Consider the following 25411-nt stretch of genomic DNA (forward strand, 5'->3'; position numbering starts at 1 on the left):
AGCTCACCGCAGCTCACGCCACACAGCTCAACACAGCTTATCGCAGCTCACGCAGCTCAACGCAACTCGACCAACTCAACGCTCGCCAACAAGGCTCCGAGCAACACACTCCAGCAACTGGCACCTGCAAGCGCCCACATGACACACGCCGACCTCCGGTCTAAAAAGGAGGGTTGATGTAGCGACTCCTAGCGCCATCTAGTGAACAACGATAAAAACCCCGACCATGTTCTACATCGCGCTATCGAAGAGTCTCAACGCGGTCGCATATAATAATATACAAGTTCCGACGCTCTTCCTTCGGACTTCGGTCCCCAGGCATACTCGTAACACCTGCCTGGAGAGAGATCTCTCTATTGGAGCCTCCCCCTACAGTATTTTGGACGTAGCGTGAGGTCCAACGGTATACCACCATACTCCTACATTACCACCCGTAACACCGCATTGCCCGGGACTGTAACCTTCTTACCTGTTAGGTTAAAACATACATTTTTCAGCCCCCACAGAACAGCATTATTTAGCGTTGAGAACTAATTAGCCTTTGCCCCTCATTTCTTGTAAAAAAAAATAGATATATTAAAAAAATAAGCTAAAGAAAACAAAAGAAAATCTCACTTGGATCACAAATACACAAATAGAAACGAGGGGTGAATGAATGAATTGAATGTTTTTTTTAAAACGGGTATTTTTGTGTCATCCGTGATCGTTACATTCTTAGTGCCTCTGGTTATATATACCTAGTTCCATGTGATCAAAAATGTGGACAAAGGAAATTTCAACTCGGTCCCAACCTCGTCCCAACGGATGATCTAAAGATAGCATACCCACGTACGTCCAGTCAAATCAGTGTGGTAGCGAACATGCACTCAAATTACCTTACTAGAAATTTTGCATTCCCTAGAAACCTCATCACTTAGCTTCCGCTACAAGACTAAGCTCACTATTGCATCGGATCTTAGTTGAACCCCCTACCTATTAGGTAGCTCCGTGCAGGTAACTTAAGCCTTTAAGTCAAGTTAAATTTTACTCAATTACTTTATATGAATTTGAGACTTTCGCTGGCCTAATGGTCGCCTAACAACGGGTTCGAAGGATCGAGTTCAAGTAAATTTTGTATGTAAGAGAATTAATTAAGGTAAGTACCTACCTAGTTTTATTTCGCTGGCTGGAGTAAGTACTCCAGAAAGAGGAGATAGGTACGTACCTATCCTATGAATTTACTTCGTTACAGCTTGGATTTCATCATCATCATCACAGCCTATACGTCCCACTGCTGGGCACATTGTCTTCTCTCAGAATAAGAGGGATTGGACCATTTTTCTCACATGGGTCCAGTGAGTATTGGGAACTCCACTTACATCATTGAGTTGCTGAGGTTTGTGCAGGTTTCTTCACGATATTTTTCTTCGCCCTAAAGCTCGTGGTAATTTTCAAACCTTGATTTACTTACTTTTATGGAAATTACGTTATCGAACTTGTAGGAAAGTTGAAGCCTCAATTTAGGGTAAGTATAGCGCATTCCTAATCTCTCGTTCTATCAGTAATGACGAAACAGTAGGTACTTAAATATTAATGCTTGCTAGATTTTATATTGTACGATACGATGCCAGCAAAATTGTATTACGTTATACCTACCTAATTGCTAATGATAAGTGACTTTTTCTTAGTCGTTAGAATCTTGCCAGAGTGTTATCGTGGTCGCTGTTCCTGCAGGGCTACAACGATACTCAAAGTTCGTGTCGTGCGTTCCCTCTGACACATATACTATTTAATACGAGAGCGAGAGAGACGGTACGATACGAACTTCGAGTTTCGTAGTAGCTCTGCTGTACGGTGGCAAGCTTAACAATCTGACGGAATTTTGTTCCTTTTTGGCCATCTTTCTTGCGTACTACACAGGATTGTGAATGAAATGACTACGTCTGACGTCCGACACGTCCGATGATGTCCAAATACAACCATGATCCAACCACCAACCATGGTACCTACCTATCTTTTATTTTGTTTATCATCAGTAGAATTCGGACCGCAGTTCATACAAGTGTGACCAATTTAGATAAATTCCCAAGAAACCTAGTAAATAAATTAAATTACTTCGAGTAATAGGAAAATAGCCATTCTTAAATTATCGAAGGCCCATTCCATTACAGTTGTACCCTCATGACCGAGGATCGTGGTCATCAACGGGCGGTATAAATTTGACATGGATTTTGTTTCCATCGGCTTCTGTCCATAGCAGCCCTGACGATGGAGCTAAACCCGGGGACCTGGAGTCCCTAATACGATCGGTCCATCTGGTAGGAGATCAATAGATTATTTTTATTACAAGTCACAAGCTTTTAACTTGTAATGTTCGTATGTGTAAGTCGAAATTTCAAAATTTGCAAACCATATTTCAACCACTTCCGATCTCCAAAAAAAAAGTTAACTAAAAAGGTAAAAAAATTACTAAAAAGAAATCAAAATGAAAAATGAAATGGAAGTACATCCATATTTATCCATCTCTGGAAATTAAGCTACACGTACACGCTTTCTTATAATGACGAGTAACCACTGATATCCTGGCTTATCAGGGGTTGTACTGAACCTAAAGCATTCTTACTACGAATACATACATGTGACAAATAATAATAATACATACAGGAGACCCACTTACTCGTTTGCCATCCAGTTGAATAAAAAAAAATGTTACTTAAATTTTATTTTTCTGAAAACTTGTTGTAAAAAATATGTATTTTAAATTATTGATATATTTTTAGTTATTTTTTCAACCGACTTCAAAAAACACCCATATTTATACCCGTCTCTAGAGCTTAACTAGTTATCTACACACGCTTCCTTATAATGACTAGTAACCAAATAAGGAGTTATCCTGAACCTAAAGTAATGTAGTAAGAATTGGGTTGGGGATAATATCGATTCTCCGAAATACACTTCTCATAACAGGTATCTCAAATTTATTTTTAAACGAATGATACTTTTACATAATCATAACTGCATAATTATGAATTCGAATAATAGTAATTTCTCAGAATAATAAATAGCAGAACACTCTTATCGACGAATATACCTACTTCTGCAGAATATTAAATAGCAGAACATTAATATCGCCAATATTTAGCAAAAGTAAGCGTGCTGTAACAGCAACAGGCAAAGCGCCAGAACATAACAACAGCTAAATAGTAGGTCGGGTTAGGTTAGAACTGCGACCACAACAGCGCGCGAGCCGAGCAAGCGAAGCGAGCGTGCCGCGGCAGCGGCCGGCGAAGCGCCAGAATCTTACTGCTGCATAAATAATAACCGTTATTTAATTGCAAGAAATGTTTAGTAAAATTTTATTCTGCTTTTTATTATCCTTATGCAAAGTAATATTATGAGATACTTATGTCTTTCTGCATAGCAACTATTCGAACATGTAAATATTATTCTCATCAATATTATGTGATGTTAATATTCTACTATACAAAATTATGAGAAATGATGGTATGAGAAAAAATACATGCGAAAAGTAATTATGATGATTCTACTAAAAGGTTGTTATTATGAGAAATGAAATTATGAGATTCGATTTTATTCAACATATTAGTAAACCAGTAAGAATTACTATATACTCGTACATGTGACAAATGTCACTTCAATTTATTTTTTTCCTTTTTTAGTTAATTTTTTTTTATTTGCAGACACAACTTCACGTCGCATTGGCACTAAGAAAAGTTTTACATTTGTTAGTTGTTTGTTTTGTATTTTTAATGTTTATCATTGAATTTTACGGTAACCTGCTGTATGAAAAGAATTGAAACTCGATTTTATTTCAGTACGACTCCGTTTTTGTTTCAAAAAAATAATATTAATGCCTATGACATTATTTATAATATAAAAAATGCCATAGGCATCAACATTATTACGATATTATCGTGATATGGTTTTATTAGTGTTTTAGATGGTTGAACTTGTAAAATGTGAATATTAGTAGTATAGGTCTCTACCTATAAGTACTACAAATATTCACATTTTACAAGCGCACGCGCCATGAATGACTCTTCATTCACGATGACGCGTGCCTTGGTTCTGATTACAATGTCATTAATGCCTGATTTTGTCAAAATCACGCGTGGCACTAGATATAATAAAATAATGTGCTTTGCTGTTCCTATCGCAGGGAGCTGATTTTCTTGAGCTGGCAACTCCTGAATTGACTTGACGCGACGCATTGACGTTTGGATTTTGACAGACTATTGACAGCAATCTATTTGGCATTGCATTGCACCGACAGCGTCTGCAGCAAAGAGTAGTATAATATACAGGGAAATGGAAATGGTCTGCAGTAAACCGAGTTGCTTTTAATCGACACGGATTGCTATGTTTAAATTTTAATATTCCATTAGCTAACGTAAAAAGCCGACAAGCGCGGCCGTGGTGATAGTAAAATGCATTTTGTTAACTTAAAAATTGTGAAAAAGCAATACTTAGCGCTCGGGATGTTGGTTTTCGTAGTATTATTTTTGTTTAATAGTAAGCCAGCGTTTCAGTGTCAGTTTCACCAGGAAGTGGTGGGTTATTTGCCTACGATATATGGGATAACTCCTACGTATTCGAGGTTGGCCCAGAAGGCTGATCTAACAAGGTACTTATGTGTTCACTGATTATGATTACCTTTACATCTCGTGTTGAATTTGCCCTTGATTAGATGAACTATCATGTTTATTTGGCCGACGCGCTTGGCAATGGTTAAATTATTAATACCTTCATTGCTCAAGTAAGCGAGTTTTATTTATAAATCTGCTACCTGTTTCTTAAAGGTATCTTTGAACAGCTGTACAAATTTAATTGAGTAGGTAATTAGACTAACTATACGCTCGCGTCATCTAATCTTTACTTTTATTACAAATAGGAATAATTTAATTATGTTTGTTTGTATCTATCAGTAAAACTCAAAAACCAAACTGATTTAAATTTGTGGCTCTTAAATTTTGTAAATTGTTATTTTTGACTTTTCCGACTCAAAAGGTGGCCGACCCCTGCCCTAAGCCATAGAAAGTTTTGTAAATAGGCCAGGCGATCTAATATTTTTAAAACTTTACTGTGTCTGCCTATTTTTCTTTTTTTATTATTATTAACAAAGCTTAAGTACACCAAATGTGACTATGTCAGCCTCAGACATATGCAGCAGGCACTCTTCTCCACTAGGCACACTGAGCAACACCCGTAAAAAAGAAAAAGACATATTATGTAGCTGCAGATACGTATGTCTAGGCCTATGCATACCTACAGTGACGCAACACCACTAAAAGAGTGCTGCGATGTCACAGGATGATGTGCACATAAGTTAGGAATAAGGTGATATTTCATTCAAGACAAGTGTGAATTTCTTGCAGGATGCAGATGAAATGCCATGTATCAGTTAGTTTTCTTTAAATATATCAATTTTGTGGGCTCTAAGTGTAATTATGTTACTGTATTTTTCTCACACAGGTTATCACAGACTCTGATGCTGGTGAAGAATTTCCACTGGATAGTCATTGAGGACTCGGAAAAAAAAACCAAGCTCGTTGAGAATTTGCTGAAGGAGTCAACTATTAAATATACCCATCTCAATGTTAAAACAAATAAGGCGAAACATTCCACGGTATGTGAAATTCTTTTTATAATTATATTTACATAATAAGAAATGCATGATTAAAGCAAGACAAGGATGTACACTGGTCTCATTGCAAATTCTAATAAAAAAAAATATTTTGACATGTGAAAACTTTTGTTACTATTGAGAAAACAGAAGTTTGTATGGCCTGTTTCCTGTTTTGCATACTTACTACATCAATATCAATATCAATATACTGTTTCCAGTTGGTCATTGCTTATAAGTGTCTCTTTTTCCCTTTGAGGTATGTAACCATAAAAACTAAGTATTAAGACAAGGAAACTAAATATTATGCCGCTGTAGCAAAAGTTATAATTTACGAGTGGCTTCAAATAAATTTTCATTTATTGAATTGTTGTGGTAGTCTCATAGTTTGACCTATCTATGGTCTCTCTATGGTCTCTCAAGAAGAGGCTCATGGGTTCAAGTCTGGATGTGTGTCCTTCTGAGTTTTTCAAAAATTATGTGCAAAATCACATTTCAAAATTTACCACAAGCTTTATGGTTAAGGAAAAAATCGCGAGGAAACCTGCACAAACCTGATAAGTAATTCAATGGTGTGTATGAAGTTCTTAATTCAATCTAGGCCAGCCTGGGAACCATAGTCCAAGTTCTCTCATTCTGAAAGGAGGCCTGTGCTCTGCAGTGGGATGTCATTATATAGGCTGCAATGTCACAAACATGATTTGTAAAGGAAAATTACACATACACTAAATATTCTTGCACATTGCTAAATGCGTATGTGTATGACCTAATGCCATGTAGGACAAATAATAACCTGTTAAAAATACTTTGTGCCCCATGGACATATCACTTAATGAATTTTGTGCGCTTTTGATAGATTTATTTATTGATTTTATTTATTTATTTATTGGTAATAAAGACTTCCAGTATACACCAATGTGTCTCTATTACTAGCTAAACAAACAAAACACGTAATTGAAAGATACATAATAAATAACTACATTTAGCACATATGTGTGAAATGTTGATTGCATAATTCCTTGTTCTACTTACACAAATATGTGTTATGCAAAGTTGTAGAACAAAAAATTTCTACAGTTAGGGCTGAATATTGTAGCAATCACTCTTGTTATACAATAACTCTTTGTTGTACACCACAATATAGAAAGCAGTACAGAAAAGAGAGATGTATGTATACATTTTTTTTTCTTGGTGAACAATAGGCGGCCTTATTGCCTTTTTTTCCATTCTCAAAACTTTACTTTTAACTTGTTCCGAGGCATTATAACATGCTTCAAAATACTACAATTATTTTGTCATGCTTTTTGAGGACTGCTGCTAAAAAGTAGGTACTCGTTAAAATTTTCGACAAATGTTTATAGACAAGTATATGCTATTTCCCAAGGAAATCCGTAAGTCTCATATATTGCGTAACTATTCTGTTCTCGCTTTAAGCAGGTTGTTAGGTGCAAATTTAACAATTTATGACCTTTGGAACAGGGCACTTAGAATGTTCTAAAAGGTGAGTTTAGGTGTAGTAAAAGTGCCACCATTTTTTTTATTAAGAGTGCCAACCTTGTTCAAGTTTTTGACTGTGGTTCTTTTCTTGTTTTTTTTTTCATTATTCTGTTATTACCTATTTTTCTTTTTTTAATATTGCTGAATACATAAATCAGATAAGCATCAGCCTGGAACTACCGTAAGTTTGTGATAAAAAACCATAAAAAAAATATTTTTGTGTTTTTGATCTCACATTCCTTGAACTTTGAGCTCTTGCGATAAAAAAAACTGCAATAATTCTTATTACCTAATAGCGTAAAAAACCAGCCTGTTTAATGCTTATTTAAAAATACACATTGTCAACTTTTACTCAGAAAACTTTAAAGAAAATCGTTAAAATACTGACGAAGGAGACGCTTTTAGTTAGTAAATCTGGAAAATTGTGGCACTTTTACCAAACCTAAATTTACTATTTAATGTCCCTAACTACTAAGTGCCCTCTCTACCATTTACATAACAACCTGTATAAAGGTATTTATAGCGGGGTCCTTGTAGGGCGGTTTTAAACTATCGTTTATTCTGCGCGTATATGGTAATTTTTGGCATACGCGCTTACGTACACGGTGGATAAAACTAAACGCGCGTTTACGCGCTCATTTCTACTTATTTAACGCTAGAAGGAAACAAAAGTGCACTAGAAGAGCTACTAGGAAATTCAAAAATCGACGTTCGTATAGTACCATCCCTCTCACTCTCATATTAAATAATATTAGCGTCTGCGGGACGGTACGATACAAACATGAGCTTGTACGCGCGTCCACAGGCTTCCAAAAACGATCTTTTACGCGCAAATGAAACGCTAGTCTGTTACCGCCCTTCTAAGTCTTGGTTAAGGGTGCCTCGCCAAATAGCTGTATGAGGCACGTTTTCGTATAGGTACTACCTAAAAGTTCATCGCACCGTAAGTATCTTGGCCTGTGAATAAGGCGTGAACAAAGCCCGGTCTATTGTAAACCTTTTGTAGTTTTATTTTAGAAATTTTGTTATTCGATAAATAAAGTCCCCAATAAATTTCAGGTTATGGATGTGAATATTTGTTTATTCAAGATGCCAAGTTACAACACTAGTTGGTATTGTGTATGTTGGCTTTTTTTATGATTAACTAACCAACGTTTTGACTAATTTTTTTGTCTGATGAATTATAATTATGACTTTTAAATTAAATCGCTTAACATAATGTAATTAGGCCCTTATTTTTAAATGTTGGTTTTTGTTTAACTGTATTAATATTAAAATTTAGACTTAAGTTGTGCATTTTTCAATAATAAAAGCTGAAAACGTTTGAATAAGTTTCGTACCACACCACAACTACAATAAATATTTACAAATGTTTATTTATTATTTATAATATTTAGGTTAACTCCAATAAATATTTGACTATGACTAAATTGGTCATTGTTGACATCCAATAACTCTGTCTGTCTGTTGTCTAGTTAGATATTGACTGTTTAAAATGTAGAGCGTAAATATTTGATTTCTGACTTAGGTACTGAGATTTTTTTCACGATATTCGATAGTGCTGGCAGCATGAACAGGATTGTTACCGCAGATAAAAAAATATCGGTAACAAATGCGTAATAGGTACCTTAGCTAGCAAATACAGTCATGGAAACTGATTAAATTCTACAAAAAATATTTTTTCTTTATTTTCAATTTGGATTCACTTTCGAGCTTGCCAACCTGATTTTCAGATTTTCATAAACGATGTTTGCTTTATACATTGCTCCTGCCGTGGCTCGCTGGTCCTACTCTAATTATATATTTTTTTATATGACGAATTGTACATAGTAATTCCTCAATGTATTGCATTGCCTCGATGACTTTATTGTGAAAAGGTTACCAGTAGGTCACCATTTAAATCTGTACCGTTATTTAATACCAACGAAATAATATTACTTTTAATAACAGTTTTTAATGATTCACGGTTATTTACACTAGATATATTTTGCTACGGGATCATACATAATGCATGCAAGCGTGTCGATATATCGGAAGCTCATTGAAGGTGATCTCGATCTATATCTCACAACAAATATATCTAGTATTATTTTTAATATTAAATCTACTACGTTAGTAACTATTAACGTGTCAGATTGTGTAAAACGTGCGAAACATTATTTTGTTTTGAACTAATAACAAACAACTGTTTATTATATTTGTTTTCTTCCACAATCCCGTTCGTTTTCAATATTTTTTTACATTATTCGTATATTTGCAGGCAAGTGGGGTTGAACAGAGAAACTTGGCGCTGGATTTTCTCCGAAAATATCTACAGACGCCGGAGGGGGCGCCCGGAGTTGTTTTCTTCATGGATGATGACAACACCTACTCTTTAAAAGTTTTTGAAGAGGTGAGTCAAAATAGTCGTTTTAAAGCCCAGTTTAGACCTCCAAAACCACTTGCAAGTCAGTATTATGCATCAGACATGCAAGAAAAATCGCACAGGTATGATAATAGCCTTGTCCAGAAAAAAAAACAAGACATTTCTGGCCAATGTTACTATTCAGAAATTATCAGAAGAAGCAAGACTATAGACTACTTATGTACAAAAACTTCTTTCCATTGTTGAATGTTTTTTTCTTAACAACAACTACAACTGAATCGATTTCAATTCCTAATAAATAATATGATTTTGTTATTTTCCTTTGCAGATTTCTGTAAGTACATTTTGTCTTACTATAGATATTAGATATTAAGTTTTTACGAAGTAAAAAATTTGAGATTTAAGTATTTCTTATTTACTTACTTAATATTTGTTTAATTAAACATGTATAGGTAGTGAATGTAGAGTTAAAAAAAGTGAATGTAGAGTTTTCCCGCAAATTGATTATATTAAGACATTGTATGTAGCAAACGAGTAAAATGTAATTAAATCTATTTAATTTGAATTACTCTGTGATAGATTTTACTGCCTATCTCAATGAGGGCTACCGTTTTCGCGCTCACTAGTTGGCGCCATTGTAGACAGAGGTCCTGCCTGAGGTATAGTGGATAGTTTGTTATTACGGACGTGAAAACACAAAGCGAACCATAAAAATATCGAGCATGCTAGGAGGACAAAGGTTTCCGAAAGACAAAAATTTCTCAAAACACAGACATTCATTGCCCCGTAACGCATATTTGCCATAATTAATTTCAGTTATTGCAAAACATTCACAATTTTTTTCTAATTATAAATAAACCCGCGTAGCTCACCCAAAAACAGAGACATTTGACATTTCACAGACCTCACGCTACACTAGCGCCTCTAGCGGCGAATTCATACGCGGTAGCCCTCATTTCATTTGCTGATGCACCTTTCACTTTATGTTTATGTGAAAGATATCATACCACGAGAGAAAGTCAAGCATTTCATTTACTTTGTTTACTTTGCCACTTTCATAATATCTTGTTTATGAAACATTACATTCTTGTTGTGTTTTGTTCCAAATGTAAACAAATCTTAAATGTTAATTCATGAAACATTCTCAAAACAAATAACAGATAACATAATCATATTCTATTGAGTAGTTTGAAATATTAGGCATTAGAGATCCGTTTCTTAAAACATCAAAATCCTACAAGATCCATTTTCTAAAATATCATAGAATATCCGTTTTCTAAGATATTCAATCTGAGATGATACGTTTTCCATACCATCCAAGTTCTAGAAGACATGTTTCCAGTAATAACCAAAGTCTAGAAGATCCGTTTCCTAAGCTATCAAAACCTGACAAAATACGTTTCCTATAGCATCTAAATTGTAGTTTAGTTAGTTAGACACGTTTCCAGTAATAACCAAATCGTAGAAGATCTGTTTCCTAATTTTAAAGTATATTTTATATGGTGACGGGCATTTTTGGGAATGAATGTTCTGAAAAAAGGCGTTTAGCTAAATTGACGTTTTGGGAAATTTATCTAATAGGGAAATGGACATTCTAGGAAACAAAGGTTTTAGGTGTATTATTTTTAAGAATATAATTTTTTGGAAAGTAGATGTTATAGAATAATGGATGTTTTGGTACATCAGTATCCCAGGAAAGAGATGTTTTAAACCCAAAGGATACTTTTAACTTTTGTATGTGTAGATGAGTTTTTGTTGTATTTTAATTTTCTGATCTACTGTTAATGCACCACCTGTTGTAAACTAGTCCTTCCTTCTTTCTGTAAAAAGGTTGCCTGGAAGAGATCGCTCTTAAGCGATAAGGCCGCCTATGGCTTACCTTGTAATTTTCTCTGTGTACCTACCTGTTTTCTGTATCGCTTACTATTTCTGGTGTACAATAAAGAGTAATTGTATTGTATTGTAAGTATTGTATTTTAGGAAACGGATCTCTCGTGCCTGAACATTTAATAATGTTTGTTAAAACCATTTTTTTACATATATTTAATTTTTTATTAGGCTGTTTCACCATCCATTGATTAGTGTTAACTGGCGGTTAGGTGTGATGCCGTCTCTATTTATTTTGTTCAAATAGACGGAGACGGCATCACATTTAACCGTCGGTTAACGCTAATCAATGGATGGTGAAACAGCCCCTTAAAAGTGCTAATTTTGTTAGAGGCAAGTATCCTCCCTCTCTTCCACAAGCTAAGCCGTTAGCTTATAAAATCGGAAAAAAACATTATGGTAGTATATCTAATGATTTTAAAGGGAAAACTATCACAGCTTTGTATGTTTTACAAGTGAACGAGTAATAGTCGATCATAACTTAGTATTGACTATTTGCCACATATTAGTAGGTAGCTACGGAACCCCCACATTGCGCGTAACACACTCTTAACTGATTTTTTTATTCTGTTTTTTCAACATTTAAAATTGTACACTTCCTGGAACATGAACTCATACTATCTTTACTCCTAGTTGTACTGGGTCGAGTGTTTTCAAACACTTCATAATATTCAAGTAGGTACATAATGTAGGTATATTTGGAGTACATATTAATTGCAAAGATAACGGCTGATAATGTTGCGGTTTTGCTTTAATTATCATACAAATATATGTTAAGTACCTAATTTGTTATAGTTCAGTAACTATTGAAATAGAGATTTAAGTTTGTATCAGATACAAGAAAAAACCGGCCAAGAGCGTGTCGGACACGCCCAAAATACGGTTCCGTAGCCATTACGAAAAAAATAAGAAACATTTTTCTAAGGATTTCGTATTTTATACGGAATCTTCCAAGTTTAGGCATATTTTATACCTTAGACTGCTATTTACTCTTAACCTGTCCTCTCCCAGAGGCACAAATTTGTGCCCAAATTCCTTTGATCCTGTTATCCTGGGAGATGACAGATTAAACTACTAATAATTCTCAAGAAAACTTAGCCGTTATAGTTTTCCTTGAAAGTTTGATATACTTACTACCATACTGAATTTTTTCAAATTTTTCCACCCACCGGTTTAGATTTTAGAGGGGGGGGGAGCTCGATTTTAATCAAAATTTGCACTTTAAAGTAGAATATTTCGCAAAAAAATCAATGAATTGAAAAATCGTCTTAGCAAACCCCTAATGGTTTAAAAAGACGTAACCAACGATACCCCACACGACAGGGTTGGATGAGAAAAAAAAATTGTGATATATTTTATAGTGTAGGTATTGTAGAGTGCGTGAGTGCGTGCGTGCGTGCTTGCGTGCGTGCGTGCGTGCGTGTGTGTGTGTGTGTGTGTGTGTGTGTGTGTGTGTGTGTGTGTCTGTAGCACCGTAGGTCTTAAACGGGTAGGCCGATTTGAATGCGGTTTTCTAGCGATGGCTAAGAAGCCATGTTTTATCAAAATCGGTTCAGCTGTTTTTGAGATATTGAACTTTTTTTTAAATTAGTTTTAAACGTTTTATGGCTGATTAAAAAAAAACAAATACTCAAATGTTCTAAATTTTAATTTCAGATGAGAAAGGTGAAGAGAGTGGGTGTATGGCCGGTGGGCATAGTTGGCGGCATGCGGGTGGAAAGACCCTTGGTCACCGATGGGAAGGTCTCAGGGTTCAGTGCTCTATGGAAACCCTACAGGCCCTTCCCCCTTGACATGGCTGGCTTCGCCATCAACGCTACTCTGTTCTTGGACTATCCGGAAGCAAAATTTTCTAGAAAAGTTCAATCTGGGTTCCAGGTTAGTTTCGAGTGTCTTTTGTTTTTATTCTAAGACCTTTCGCCATTTGTTAACAAATTTGATGTGACAGTTAAATGTGATGCTGTCTCGGTTTATTCGGACAGATTAATCAGAGGCTGCATGCTGCATAGCAGATATAGTCTCACGCGCGGGCGCTCGCGATATCATTAACTATCTCTTTATACCTTCATCCTGTAATACCCAACTGACGGGTGAGCCAAGAAATTATTTTAGTTCATTCAGGTAATTTTGATAGAATGGCGGCAATTCGTATAGTTGTGCAACTTAAAATAGCGCATTTAAAAAATAACATATTTGCATAACCATGTTTAAAAATGCCTTTTATTTACTTCACCCGTAGGTAGCGTTCCAAGTTCCAACGTTCATTAATTAATGATTCTATTCACAATGTAGGTCGCATTTTAATTTCAGATAGTTAATATAATTACAGTACCGATATTTGTTCGTCATACGGGTACGACCGCGTTATCGGCTTTCACTTATAGATTTTTATATCGGACGCATGGCTCTATCAACATCCTTTGGTGATACGTATTTTAATAACAATAAACGTACAATCGCATGAGAATATCGAGCCCTGTGCCTACTGACATGAATTTGATGGTGAGCAAAACAAAAGTAGTTAATTAAAAATAAAAATATGGCTCTGGCCATCACAGGATCTTGCCATTGTTTAGTGGGTTTTGCCGTTGCACGGTAAAAAAATCTAGTAAAGGAAATATGAGAGGTAATGGTGGATAAAAGATGACAGCGCGTTTCAAACAAGAGTAGATTAGTTAGTAGCACGTAGCTAAGGTTAGTAGGTAACGATATATTATACTTTAGTACAAACGATACGTATCAGATTCGAAGAAAAAATTCTCGCAACCTCACCATAAATATTCACAACCACACAAGACACAACAATATTATTACAAATACATGATAACACCAGACGACCTAGTTTCCGGGTTCGATTCCCGTGTCGGGGCAGATATTTGTATAAAAAATACAAATGTTTGTTATTTAAGTATGTAACTAACTATAATAATAGATTCTATATAAGTAGCATAACACAGCTTAGTACGCATAACACAAGTTTTGCTAAGCTTACTTTGGGACTAGGTCAATTGGTGTGAATGAATTGTCCCGTGATATTTATTTATTTATTTATTTAACACGACGGATACAGAGAATGTGTCATTGCGGTTGCGAATTGCACGTGCTATAAAATTGTGTGTGATTTATGCGTGCGAAACCACGGGTAAGGGCTATTGTATATTAATTACTAAAATGTAAAGGAAAAATGTAGTTACATCACCAGGCATAATGAGCCTAAAATTGCCAAGTACTGTTACCCGACCTTGTTTCTACAGCTAACCCGGCTACGGTAATCAATAACCTTATTTTCATAAGTGGCGTTAGTATTCATTATTAGCACTTTTACTGATCCCAAATGTGCCGTAGCGTGACGTTAGGGCACGTTCACGCAGCGGTCCGTTTTATCGTATCGTAGTTGTATTAGTGAGTTCAATCACAATAAATGCTGTATACTGTGTGTGTACTCGCTCATACAAAACTACTAAGGCAATCGCCGAATGTTATGATAAAACGGATCAGTAAAAATGACGAGCTTAGGATTCTTATAGTCAAAATACCACCAACGGGACTTATCACGCTTACACACACGAGTAATATTTATCAGCGCGAACTCAGAGAGTTCGAAGGACTCGCGCTGCTAGGCAGACTTGACACCCCACACTTCAGTCTACTCGTGACCACGGCCACATTGCGTCGAGGTAAATATTACTCGTGTGTGTAAGCGTGATACTTAAGTCCTGTTTGTGGTATTTTGACTGAGTGAAAATCACGAAAGTTTAAGACGTTAGGATGCTTAGTCGCAAAAAAACTTAAAAGGGATATAAAAGGAAACCTTGTATTTATACATTAGCAAAAAAAGTCTTTAAAATTCTTCAAAATAAATGTTCAAATTTTAAATGTAATAAAATTTTCTTGATAAAATGTGAAGAAAAAGGGCAAATATGTTGCGCGCTAGGAACGGTGACCATGTCAGATTGTATGCAGAACGTCACTGGTAGCTATTTTCGCTTTATGTACAAACGACGATAGTGAAATAACTGATCTGTAGGTAATAGACGCTTTAATTACCTTTCGCGCATTGTGTACGCATGTGATAAGGATACACGCAGGACAAATTGATTTATTACAACACAAATCAGTTAATTTAAACGTTCATTCTTAAAAATTACAAACTGGTTATGGCTACCTTTGGTTTCCCTAAAAAAGACAAGCAACTGTTAAATAAACGGAAGCTTTAGCTGAATCGAACAAATTCTGGCAGTTTTTTTTTACAAACAAACCCCACAAGTTGTTTTTCGTGTAGGTTGCTCACACTTGCACTGTGTAAGTTTTTGTACTTTACTGTGTGTGGTCGACCAAAGCATTCCTTTACCTTGTTTCAATGTCAGTTGTTCGGCTCAAACACAAGACTATTATCACCTACATTATTAATAGGACCAACTTTTTTTTCTAATGTACACGAGATGTCGATTCACAAGAGCTGGCCTGGCACGAACAGACTGAATGATAATGTCTAAATGCCCACCAGAAAATGATTAAGAAAAGTAAATTCAGAAAGTGACAATTATAAAATAAATAAAATATAAAAAAAATAAAAAAATCTCCATTGTAGTAAAATCTGTGTAGTGAACCATCAAATTTACCTTTCTGCCTTGGGTTTTGCTGCTTAATCCTTATAATAATGTGGAGATATTATATAATTTTGATTTTGTTCTTGAATAATGAAGAAGAAGCAATGTGCTTGCTTACAATATCATCATCATCCCAGCCTATATACGTCCCACTGCTGGGCACAGGCCTCCTCTCAGAACAAGAGGGCTTGGGCCATAGTTCCCACGCAGGCCCAGTGCGGATTGGGAACTTCACACGCACCATTGAATTGCTTCGCAGGTTTGTGCAGGTTTCCTCACGATGTTTTCCTTCACCGCATAGCTCGTAGTAAATTTCAAATGTAATTCCGCACATGAATTTCGAAAAACTCAGAGGTGCGAGCCGGGGTTTGAACCCACGACCCTCTGCTTGAGAGGCGATAGGTCAAACCATTAGGCCACCACGGCGATTTATACAGGCGCTTACAATATACAGGGAGACAAAGACAGCGACACTCACACAGTGACAAATGACGGCGTTTCTTTCGTTCAATTCATTCAAGCTCTTGTGAATTAACCCACACTGTCATAAATGGTGAAGCACTAAATAGGTCGACTATACCAAATTTAATGTGCTTATCGTGAGCTCGATAGTTCACACAAACGATTAATAAATCTGCTGTAGTAGTATATTTGGTTTGGTGCGGATTGATAAGCGCTCCTCTTTGCAGTTGTAACTTCACGCTACAAAATATTTGACAACCGTTAATAGTTTCAAAGTAACTAAAAATCTAATTTTTCAGTTTGATCTAAAAATTGAATTGTTTCCAGGGCTACAATAAAGTGGTTCCTTATTAAATTGTTCTTTGTGGCCGCTATAATCAACCATCTCACACGATTTCTTTTTAAATTCCAGGAGAGCGAGATACTAAAGTACTTCGCGACTGTAAAAGATCTCGAGCCGCTAGCAGACAACTGTACCAAAGTGTACGTATGGCACACACGCACACAGAAGATGGCTATACTCAACCCCAAGAAACTAAAACATCCACCAATAAACGATGACCATATCGAGGTGTGATTCTCTCAGGCTTTCCTATTGGTCATATTCTATGAAGCGTCGAACACGTGGCTCTTGAAAAACCTTAAATGTAAGGAAAGAAAGGTGTTTAAACGGGAAACTTGGATAATGAGCTGTGCTCGGTTTTTGTATTTAAGCCTACTAAGGTATTGAAAGATATTTGTATTGTAAAAGAACAAAATCATGAACGGTGTCTACCACAATGATATTCTTTTGATAGTCATTTAGCACGTTCTTTTAGCTATGAAATGTGAAAGTGACACATTTAGTCAATAGTACCTAGGTATTATAGGAATAACAAGTTAAAGACTCGGAGACACTTTTTTGATTATACAATATGCCAAAAGATTAGTTGCTGCTACGTTTTATTGGTGAACCGCCATAAGATCGCCGTAAGATCGATCCGAAGTACAACTTTGTCTCACTAAGCCATAGTTGCATTTATCAAGGAAGTCACTAGGCCATTTATTGTGAAAAGATTATACTGCGGATCAAGCTAACGGCGGTGTACGTATATGTGCTTCATTTCCACATATAAAACGCTTAATTAAGAAGCGCAATTAATTGAACAATAAAATTATTGGCAATATTTTGTTTAAATACTCACATACTACTCAATATTTAGTACCATCTAGCTATTGTATTGACATTAAGAAATTTGTAGTTTGTTAGAAACACTTCTATGTAAGTGTTTAAAATTTAATAACATAAGAGTCATTGAAGCCCAGTATTTGTAAAAAAAATGTTAAAATAGTTCATATTTTCCGGATGCTATAAAAACACCCTTTTTGTTCCATATTTCAGTATGAACTATACACACATTTGTGTGTGATTCTCTCTTTAATTGTTTGACTGTAATAATAACGAATAATAATATATACTATGATAATAACTATAACAATTACTCATATTTTATATATTTTGGGGTGATTAGAAATGCTAGTGTAGTATTTATTTACAAAAAAAAATACTTTCTGTGTAGAAAAAGTGTAAATTATTTTATTTTTTAAATTTCTTGTAGGTATTTATTTTACTACTAGTTTTAGTAGAAATATTAATCATGTTTAATGAATTTAATTCTTTAGTTAGTTAAATTCTATATTTTTTATTGAAAATGCAAATTATGTAATATAAAATTTAATTTAAAAATCATGTACAGAATTTATAAATTAAGAGAGTTAAATAGTGTAACAAAATGTGTAAACGAATGGATACAAGTAATTAATATTTCGCCGGATGACAAGCAAAATTCGCTAAAATTTCTGTCACTGTTCTTCAAAAAGTCGTATCTAGTTAGTAATTTCATACTGAGATACGAGCTTTGTTGTAAGTAGGTATTTGATACTTGGTGACTTTTGCCTGTCACCCGATGATTTAAAAAAAATAGGGTAAGTAATTAATTTGTAAGTTAGAAACTGTTTTCACTAGTATTCCCGTATAACTCAGTATTAATAAGTACCTACAGTAAGCAGTAGACATTTTTACCCCAAAATATCAATAATATCATATAGAGAAGAAGAACATTTATTGATGAACTATTTAATTTATTTATTATTCATGTCATTCTTCATTATTTTAAAGAAAAATCAGGAAAGTGTTGAAAGTAACGGTTTCGAGAATGCAGAAATTTTGCTGTCTTTAATATGAACAAAAGAAAATAATTAGACTAAAAGATCTCTCTGCTCTTTGTAATATATCTGCTGGTGAGTGGCTACTTCCTAGTTTCGTAAATTTCTTGACCTAACCCCTTATTCGCAAAAGAAACACACAAACAGCAAAATTGTATTTTGCCTACGTCAGGCAAACGCAAATGTCAAAGTAAGGTTTAACTAAACTGTACTTTACAAGCGTTTATGAATAAGGTATAAGTAAATATCGTGTGAGTGACAGTCGAGGGCATACATATCTATACAACCACAACGTCAAACTAGCATGATATTTTTGCACCGTCTGAACTAGATTTAATAGCGCATGACTCAAAGCGTAGCCCCAATCGACAAATCAACTCTCTACTTTTACACATATTCTTATTTGTCTATTTTGAACATCATTTACAAGCTTAAAATAGACAAGTAAAGAACATTATACTAGAATTTCTACTTTCATGTTACTGTTATTAGGGGTCAGCCATAAAGTACGTCACACATTTGGGGGAAGGGGGGGGGGTCAAGCGGTTTGTGACAGAGGAACAAAATAACTGCAATTATCATGGCAATTCGTGTGACAGGGGGGGGGGGGTGTCTAGAAATGGTCAAAATAGGTGTGACGCACTTTATGGATGGCCTTACTCATTAGAGAAATAATTTGACTCGTAACAATAACTTGGCCTATTAATAGTCTTAGGGAATAGTGCCATCTTAGGCAACTTGGTAATTAAGTATTGGACGTACGTAGGTATGTTTTATTCTAATAGTTACGCAACTATTGAACAAACTTGGAGCATTTTCTTATTACTGACACATAAAATTACATGATATCACTAGAAAAAGTATTATTATTAAATATGACTGTAAAATTGTTTGTAAAGTCATTAGACACGGGGAGCACTTCTTTCGACGAATATTTAAGACCTGCAGGGCTACTACGAAACTCGAAGTTCGTGTCGTGCGGTCCCTCTGACACTTATACTATTTAATACGAGAGCGAGAGGGACGGTACGATACGAACTTCGAGTTTCGTAGTAGCCCAACAGACTTGCAAGAAAATTCGTGCAATTTGCATTACATTGTGAAGCTGTAAAGTGCACGAGTTGGGAGTGGTAAATCGAGTGCCGTAATGTATTGCAACTTGCATGGGTTTTTTGCAAGTCTTAAACTAGACATTACAGGCATTAGAATTCTAAATGCTAATAATGTACTATCCTTCAATCGTTCAACCGCGTGACCGAGAAAGTAATCATCTCGCTTTTAATTACTTCTTAGGCGTATTACTCAGTCTATCAAGCAGTAGAATCTTGGCATCTTCGAATAAAACTGAACTAAGTAAGTCATCTGATGTATTTCGTCTTTCTGATAAAAAAATTGTGATGTCCTATAAATTAAGATCATACGTTGGGTTAACTTTGACTGAACACTAAGGGGCTGTTTCACCATCCATTGATTAGTGTTAACTGACGGTTAAATGTGATGCCGTGTCCGTCTATTCGAACAAAACAAATAGAGACGGCATCACACTTAACCGCCAGTTAACACTAATCAATGGATGGTGAAACAGCCCCTAACAGTTGCAACTGTCTAGCTGTATTAGCTATTTTTGACTCTTAGGGTCTGTTTCACCATCCATTGATTAGTGTTAACCGACGGTAAAATGTGATGCCGTCTCCGTCTATTCGAACAAAACAAAATAGAGACGCTGAATAGGGAGGCTGGAATGATGATGATGATGAAATAGAGACGGCATCACACCTAACCGCCAGTTAACACTAATCAATGGATGGTGAAACAGCCTCTTAATCTCACTCTTTGTCGGTCCCTATTGACTCAAAGGTTGAGTGGTAGAGGCCCTTTAAAGGGATAAGTCCGCCTTTGTACATGTATCTCAAAGTTTGTCAATTGTATTTTGTTTCTTTTCTTTTGTACAATAAAGAGTTTTACATACACACATACAGCCTTGTCCTGTGGATTTGCGGGCATATTAAAAGCGAAGCGACGCGTTGTGCGCTCCTTTAAGACTCCGTTTCCAGGTATGTGCGAGGATGTGACGAGGAATATGTTTTTCATTAACCAATAGAATCGCTTCATTTACCTCGCCTCGCTCCGCTCAGCTGTTTCCACCAGAGATGTGCTGCGCGAGGATGTGTAAATGAAGCGTTTCTATTGGCTACTGAAAAACACGTTCTTCGCACATCTCTGGTTGAAAAGCAGCCTAACTCACCCGCAAATCACGAGTGTGATAAAGCTGTTAAAGGTTTTTCATCCTAATTTTTTATTCGAAATCTAATCTAACTTTGACGTGGTAAACTTTGACCACTGATCAATGTATGCAAACAATACGGTATTTTACTACTCCTGAATTTGCCATATCTTAATATTATTATGAAAATATAGATATACAGACAGTGTTTAGCGAAATGAAAACTTAAATCGGTTGAGAATTGGATTTATAGTGATTTTTTGAAAAATCAATATACCAGTCTCTTTTTCAAACGCTTTTCTCTATGCAGCAAGTCTGGCGCTACTGGCGTGTGACGTCACATGCCAGTATGTCTTTCGGTGTGTATGTGTGTTTTTTGTAAATTTAGCTTAAAAATTGTTTCTCTATTCGATAACAGGCATTGTGTAGTTTTAATTTATAAAACATATACAAAATAGTCAAATACCGTATTGTCAAATCGTAAAGTGAAAAGTATGTACAGCAGCGGACTATGGAACTAACCCAACCTGTTTAAATATTTGAACTGTATTTATTTTTTAGTAGGTAAACTGGTATGAAAGGCTTTCATAGACATTTCCAAATACATAAATGTCTTATAGACATTATAAGCACAAAACAATCTTGCCGGTTTTCAAAAGAAAAATACATTTTTTAATCTATTTTCCTTAACAAACTGTTGGAACTAAATCGACTTTATAATATACTTAGCGGCACAAAATTTGGCCTACCCTTCATACAAAATTACCGATTCTGCATACATTTGAGGGCCAGATTTTTTGCCGCTCAGTATATACATATATGTAACTAATGACAGAAAATCACGAAGTTGAAAATATGTTTGCTTTCGTTCTAAGTGAATGCTCGCGCCTCATTTCATCATTTTTCGGTCAACGTATTTATCTCCTTTATTAGATAGAAATAGATTACTTCAGCGACAAAATAAATCGTGACTACACATGCTAGCTGTCCTATTAGATGAATATTATCATCCTACTACGTTAGCGAAGACTATGATATGCATAATAATAATATAAGCTTAGTGCTCAATGCCTAATGAAGCTGGTCTAACACTTGTTTACTGTTAATTATCAGTAATCTGAATTATCAATATGTACTTATGTTAGTTTTAAGAAAATATTATAATTAGCAGACCTGGGACAAGGATTGTAAATTACGTTACAACAATCTACTCTGATTTATATAAATAACCTAACCAATAAAAAGTTGGAACACCCCCGACTTTGTCACTTCAAAGTTCAATATCTCAAAAACGGCTGAAGCGATTTTGATAAAACATGTCTAAGAACCATCTTAAAAAACCTGCTTTCGAATTAAAAAAAACCGCATTCAAATCGGTCCACCCGTTTAAGAGCTACGGTGCCACAGACAGACAAACATAGCGGTTAAACTTATAATACCACACTTTTTGCAACGGGGATTAAAAATAATTAGCAAGCAGCTTTGTTAAATAGTACCTACTAAGCTTAATTAACACAGTTTCTCAAAATGTTGTAATTCATTCGTAGCTCGTAACTAAGGATAAGTTATTTATTTTTCACACCTCTCATACAGAAAAGTAACTTTTCCTCCCTGACGAGAGGGAGCAAAGTGCAACTTTTCTGTTCAAGGCTTTTCTAAGTGTTTTATTGCAAATGCCATTTTTTGAAGTTGATAATTGTAAAGCCTCGCCATTTTCTATGCTGATTGTTCTTTAATAATAGTTAAAAAATATTTTTTTTTCAAGTTTCTTAATGCTCGGTGTGAAAAGTTGTATGAGCCACTCGGGAGCAAAATTATTTTCGTCTTGGGCGTGAACACTTGAAACCCTCATTACGTCCTTCTCTACATTCTGGATTCAATGTACGCCCTCGCCGTAAATACACCATTTTGCTCCCTTGTGACACAAATAACTATTGTTTGTGTCACAAATTTTCAAACCCCCTCCCTATTTTGTTTTTGATGAAAATGCGTTTTTTTTTCATGTGATATACTCCTATGTCTCAAGTTACGCGAAATAAAGAATAGAATAATGATTGTATTAAAATTACAATAAAGAAAACATTAATTAAGTAGGTATTTGTTCTTTCAAGTTTTTTTTTTTTTTTTTTTAGTTTTTTTTTTTTAATTTTATTTGACTTCTAATTAATTGTTATTGATTCTTTTTATGGACTAACGTCTGGAATTAATATATCATTTAATTGTTTCAATTTACCTGACTGCGGATCTCAAAAGACGGGATTGTTTTTTTCCATATTCAGGCTTTAGTTATTATACTTTCATATTTAATTTTGAAAGTATTTACACAGACTGTAAGTAAATGTTAATTTTATATATGTACTTGTGTAAATAGTAGATATTATCACACAAAAAATAAGAGCGAAAAAATACTTGACCAGGTCTGTCTATTTAAGCGTATTTAGCGTATGTTTGAATAATAGTATAATGATTTGCAATACCTAGTATATAAAAGTGATTTATAAAATAAGGTTTTCATGTGGGTGAAGTAGAAACAAATATCAATCTACACATTTTTACACTTTTGTGGATACTGTATACTATTTTTTATACTTCCTACTTTAAATTTTGACTTAAACTTTTTTTTTGTAAAAAAAAATATTTTATTTACTTATTTAAGAGTAGGTAGGCCGTATTGTGATAGCATGTAATATTTATAATTTTGGAAATTCCTCATATCATTAAGAATCATGAAATAAATCATCCCAAGAATTAAACGGAGTTTTAATTGAAATGTGGTAACGGTAACTTAAGAATAAGAAAATTGCTTGTATTGTAAAGGTAAAAAACTTACGAAGTTACCCGTTGTAAGTATAGTGTAAAGAATTGATATAAGACTTAAGTCATTTTTCGAATATGAAACGTTAACTTATCTATACGGACAAGTTACTGCTACGTACAAAAAGTCATCTTGTAAAGTTTTCTACATAACTGTAAAAAAAAAATTAGGTACCACGATCGTTATACGGTATCGCGGATGTCCCTTGTAATGGCGACATTTCACGATATGCCTAGGAATTTCGTGATCTGGCGGATTTTACGATCGGCCGCCGACAGATACAACGTCACGGCGTCTTGACACACAAGGAAAATTATAAAGGCTAAGATTGGTTGAGAATTATTAGTAGTTTAAGAGTAAATAGCAGCCTAAGGTATAAAATATACCTAAACTTGGAAGATTTCGTACACAATACGAAATCCTTAGAAAACATGACTTGATTTTTTCGTACCTAATGGCTACGGAACTCTATCTTGGGCGTGTACGACACGCTCTTGGCTGATTTTTTATTATAAAATTTCAACTATTAATGCATATGGCAGTATTTACATTGTAATATTGTTTTATTACTGTTTTAGATGGTTGAATTCGCAAAATCTGAACACAAATTCAGTACTAAAAAAATTATACCGCCGAAAAAAACTAAAAAGCAAAAAATAAGAAACCTCTTTTGTTTAACCTTAACCTAGACGTACCTGCCAGATTGCAGTCTATGCCAGCCAGCCAGTAGGAGTGATAGAAGCCCATCAGGTAGACGACTATAGGTCCACTCCTGCTGGCTAGTGCTTAAAACTGCACCGCTTAAAACTGCTACTTAGATTAAGGTTAAACAAAATAGTAGATTGTACAACGAGAGCATAAAACGAGGCATTTTACCCGTGAATAGACACGTCGAGGGGTAAATGGGTTTAATGCTCGAGTTTTACATTGCTTTTCACTTCGATTGAGAGGAAATTAAATAGCAACAGTGGAAACAATTGTTAACTTACTAAGTACCTTTTATTTTTCATGCATTGCTATATTATAATTATATTTTTTTAGTTTTATTTATTTATTTTGATTCATTTAATTGATTTTTAGTTTCACATGAAATAAGAATTATTAAAAAAACATATAGAAACTTTTTTTGTGGCTTTTGACACCTTAGTCTTAGACGAAGATTTTAATTTATGCACTAGAGCATAAAGTCTGCTAGATTCAGCATAAATAAATACCAACTTTACGAGCATGAGAAGTTTAAAAAGGTTTTTTTATTTTTGACTTTTCAGTTTTTTCGGCGGTTTAAATTTTTTGTTAAAAAGTTTTTATTTTATAATTTTTTTCCCAGATTTATATGGGACCAACTTCGGGGTTTACCCTCTCCAATAAAAAAGAATTGTCAAAATCGGATTGCTCTGTAAAAAGTTATGCATCGAGAATCTCATCCGTTTTTTTTGTCAGTTAAAAAAGTGTGCTTTGCTAAATTTATTGCAGGGAGCTCAATTTCTTGAAGTGGCAACTCTTGAATTTTGACATTCAGCGTTATATGTGACGCATTGACGTTTGGATTTTGACAGCAATCTATTTAGCATTGGCATTGCTTGCATTACACCGATCGCGTCTGCGTATTAGACCGAGTTTCTTTTCATCGAGACGGTTTACTAAGTATGTGAAAATTTCAATATTCCTTTAAAGTACGGTCGCGGAACACAAAGATTTTTTTTTGTAAAGCGATACTTTTTTT

At 34.9% G+C, this 25411-nt stretch overlaps 1 protein-coding gene across 1 annotated transcript; it reads left to right on the forward strand.

Moving 5' to 3' along the window:
• The first annotated feature begins 4240 nt into the window (after positions 1-4240).
• LOC141429721 (galactosylgalactosylxylosylprotein 3-beta-glucuronosyltransferase I-like) lies at positions 4241-23613 on the forward strand. Its single transcript, XM_074090188.1, has 5 exons — positions 4241-4624; positions 5473-5626; positions 9381-9512; positions 13029-13250; positions 16857-23613. Exons 1-5 carry the CDS (start codon positions 4428-4430, stop codon positions 17019-17021), a joined length of 870 nt encoding a protein of 289 aa, XP_073946289.1. The 5' UTR covers positions 4241-4427; the 3' UTR covers positions 17022-23613.
• Positions 23614-25411: the final 1798 nt, after the last annotated feature.

Source organism: Choristoneura fumiferana, chromosome 7 (assembly GCF_025370935.1).
Source record: "Choristoneura fumiferana chromosome 7, NRCan_CFum_1, whole genome shotgun sequence".
Lineage (NCBI taxonomy): Eukaryota > Metazoa > Arthropoda > Insecta > Lepidoptera > Tortricidae > Choristoneura > Choristoneura fumiferana.

Coding starts and splice junctions, on each gene's coding strand:
- LOC141429721 (XM_074090188.1), top strand. CDS start 4,428: ATGCATTTTGTTAACTTAAAAATTGTGAAAAAGCAATACTTAGCGCTC. Junction 9,513..13,028: donor CTTTAAAAGTTTTTGAAGAG/GTGAGTCAAAAT, acceptor TTTTAATTTCAG/ATGAGAAAGGTGAAGAGAGT. Junction 13,251..16,856: donor AAGTTCAATCTGGGTTCCAG/GTTAGTTTCGAG, acceptor TTTAAATTCCAG/GAGAGCGAGATACTAAAGTA.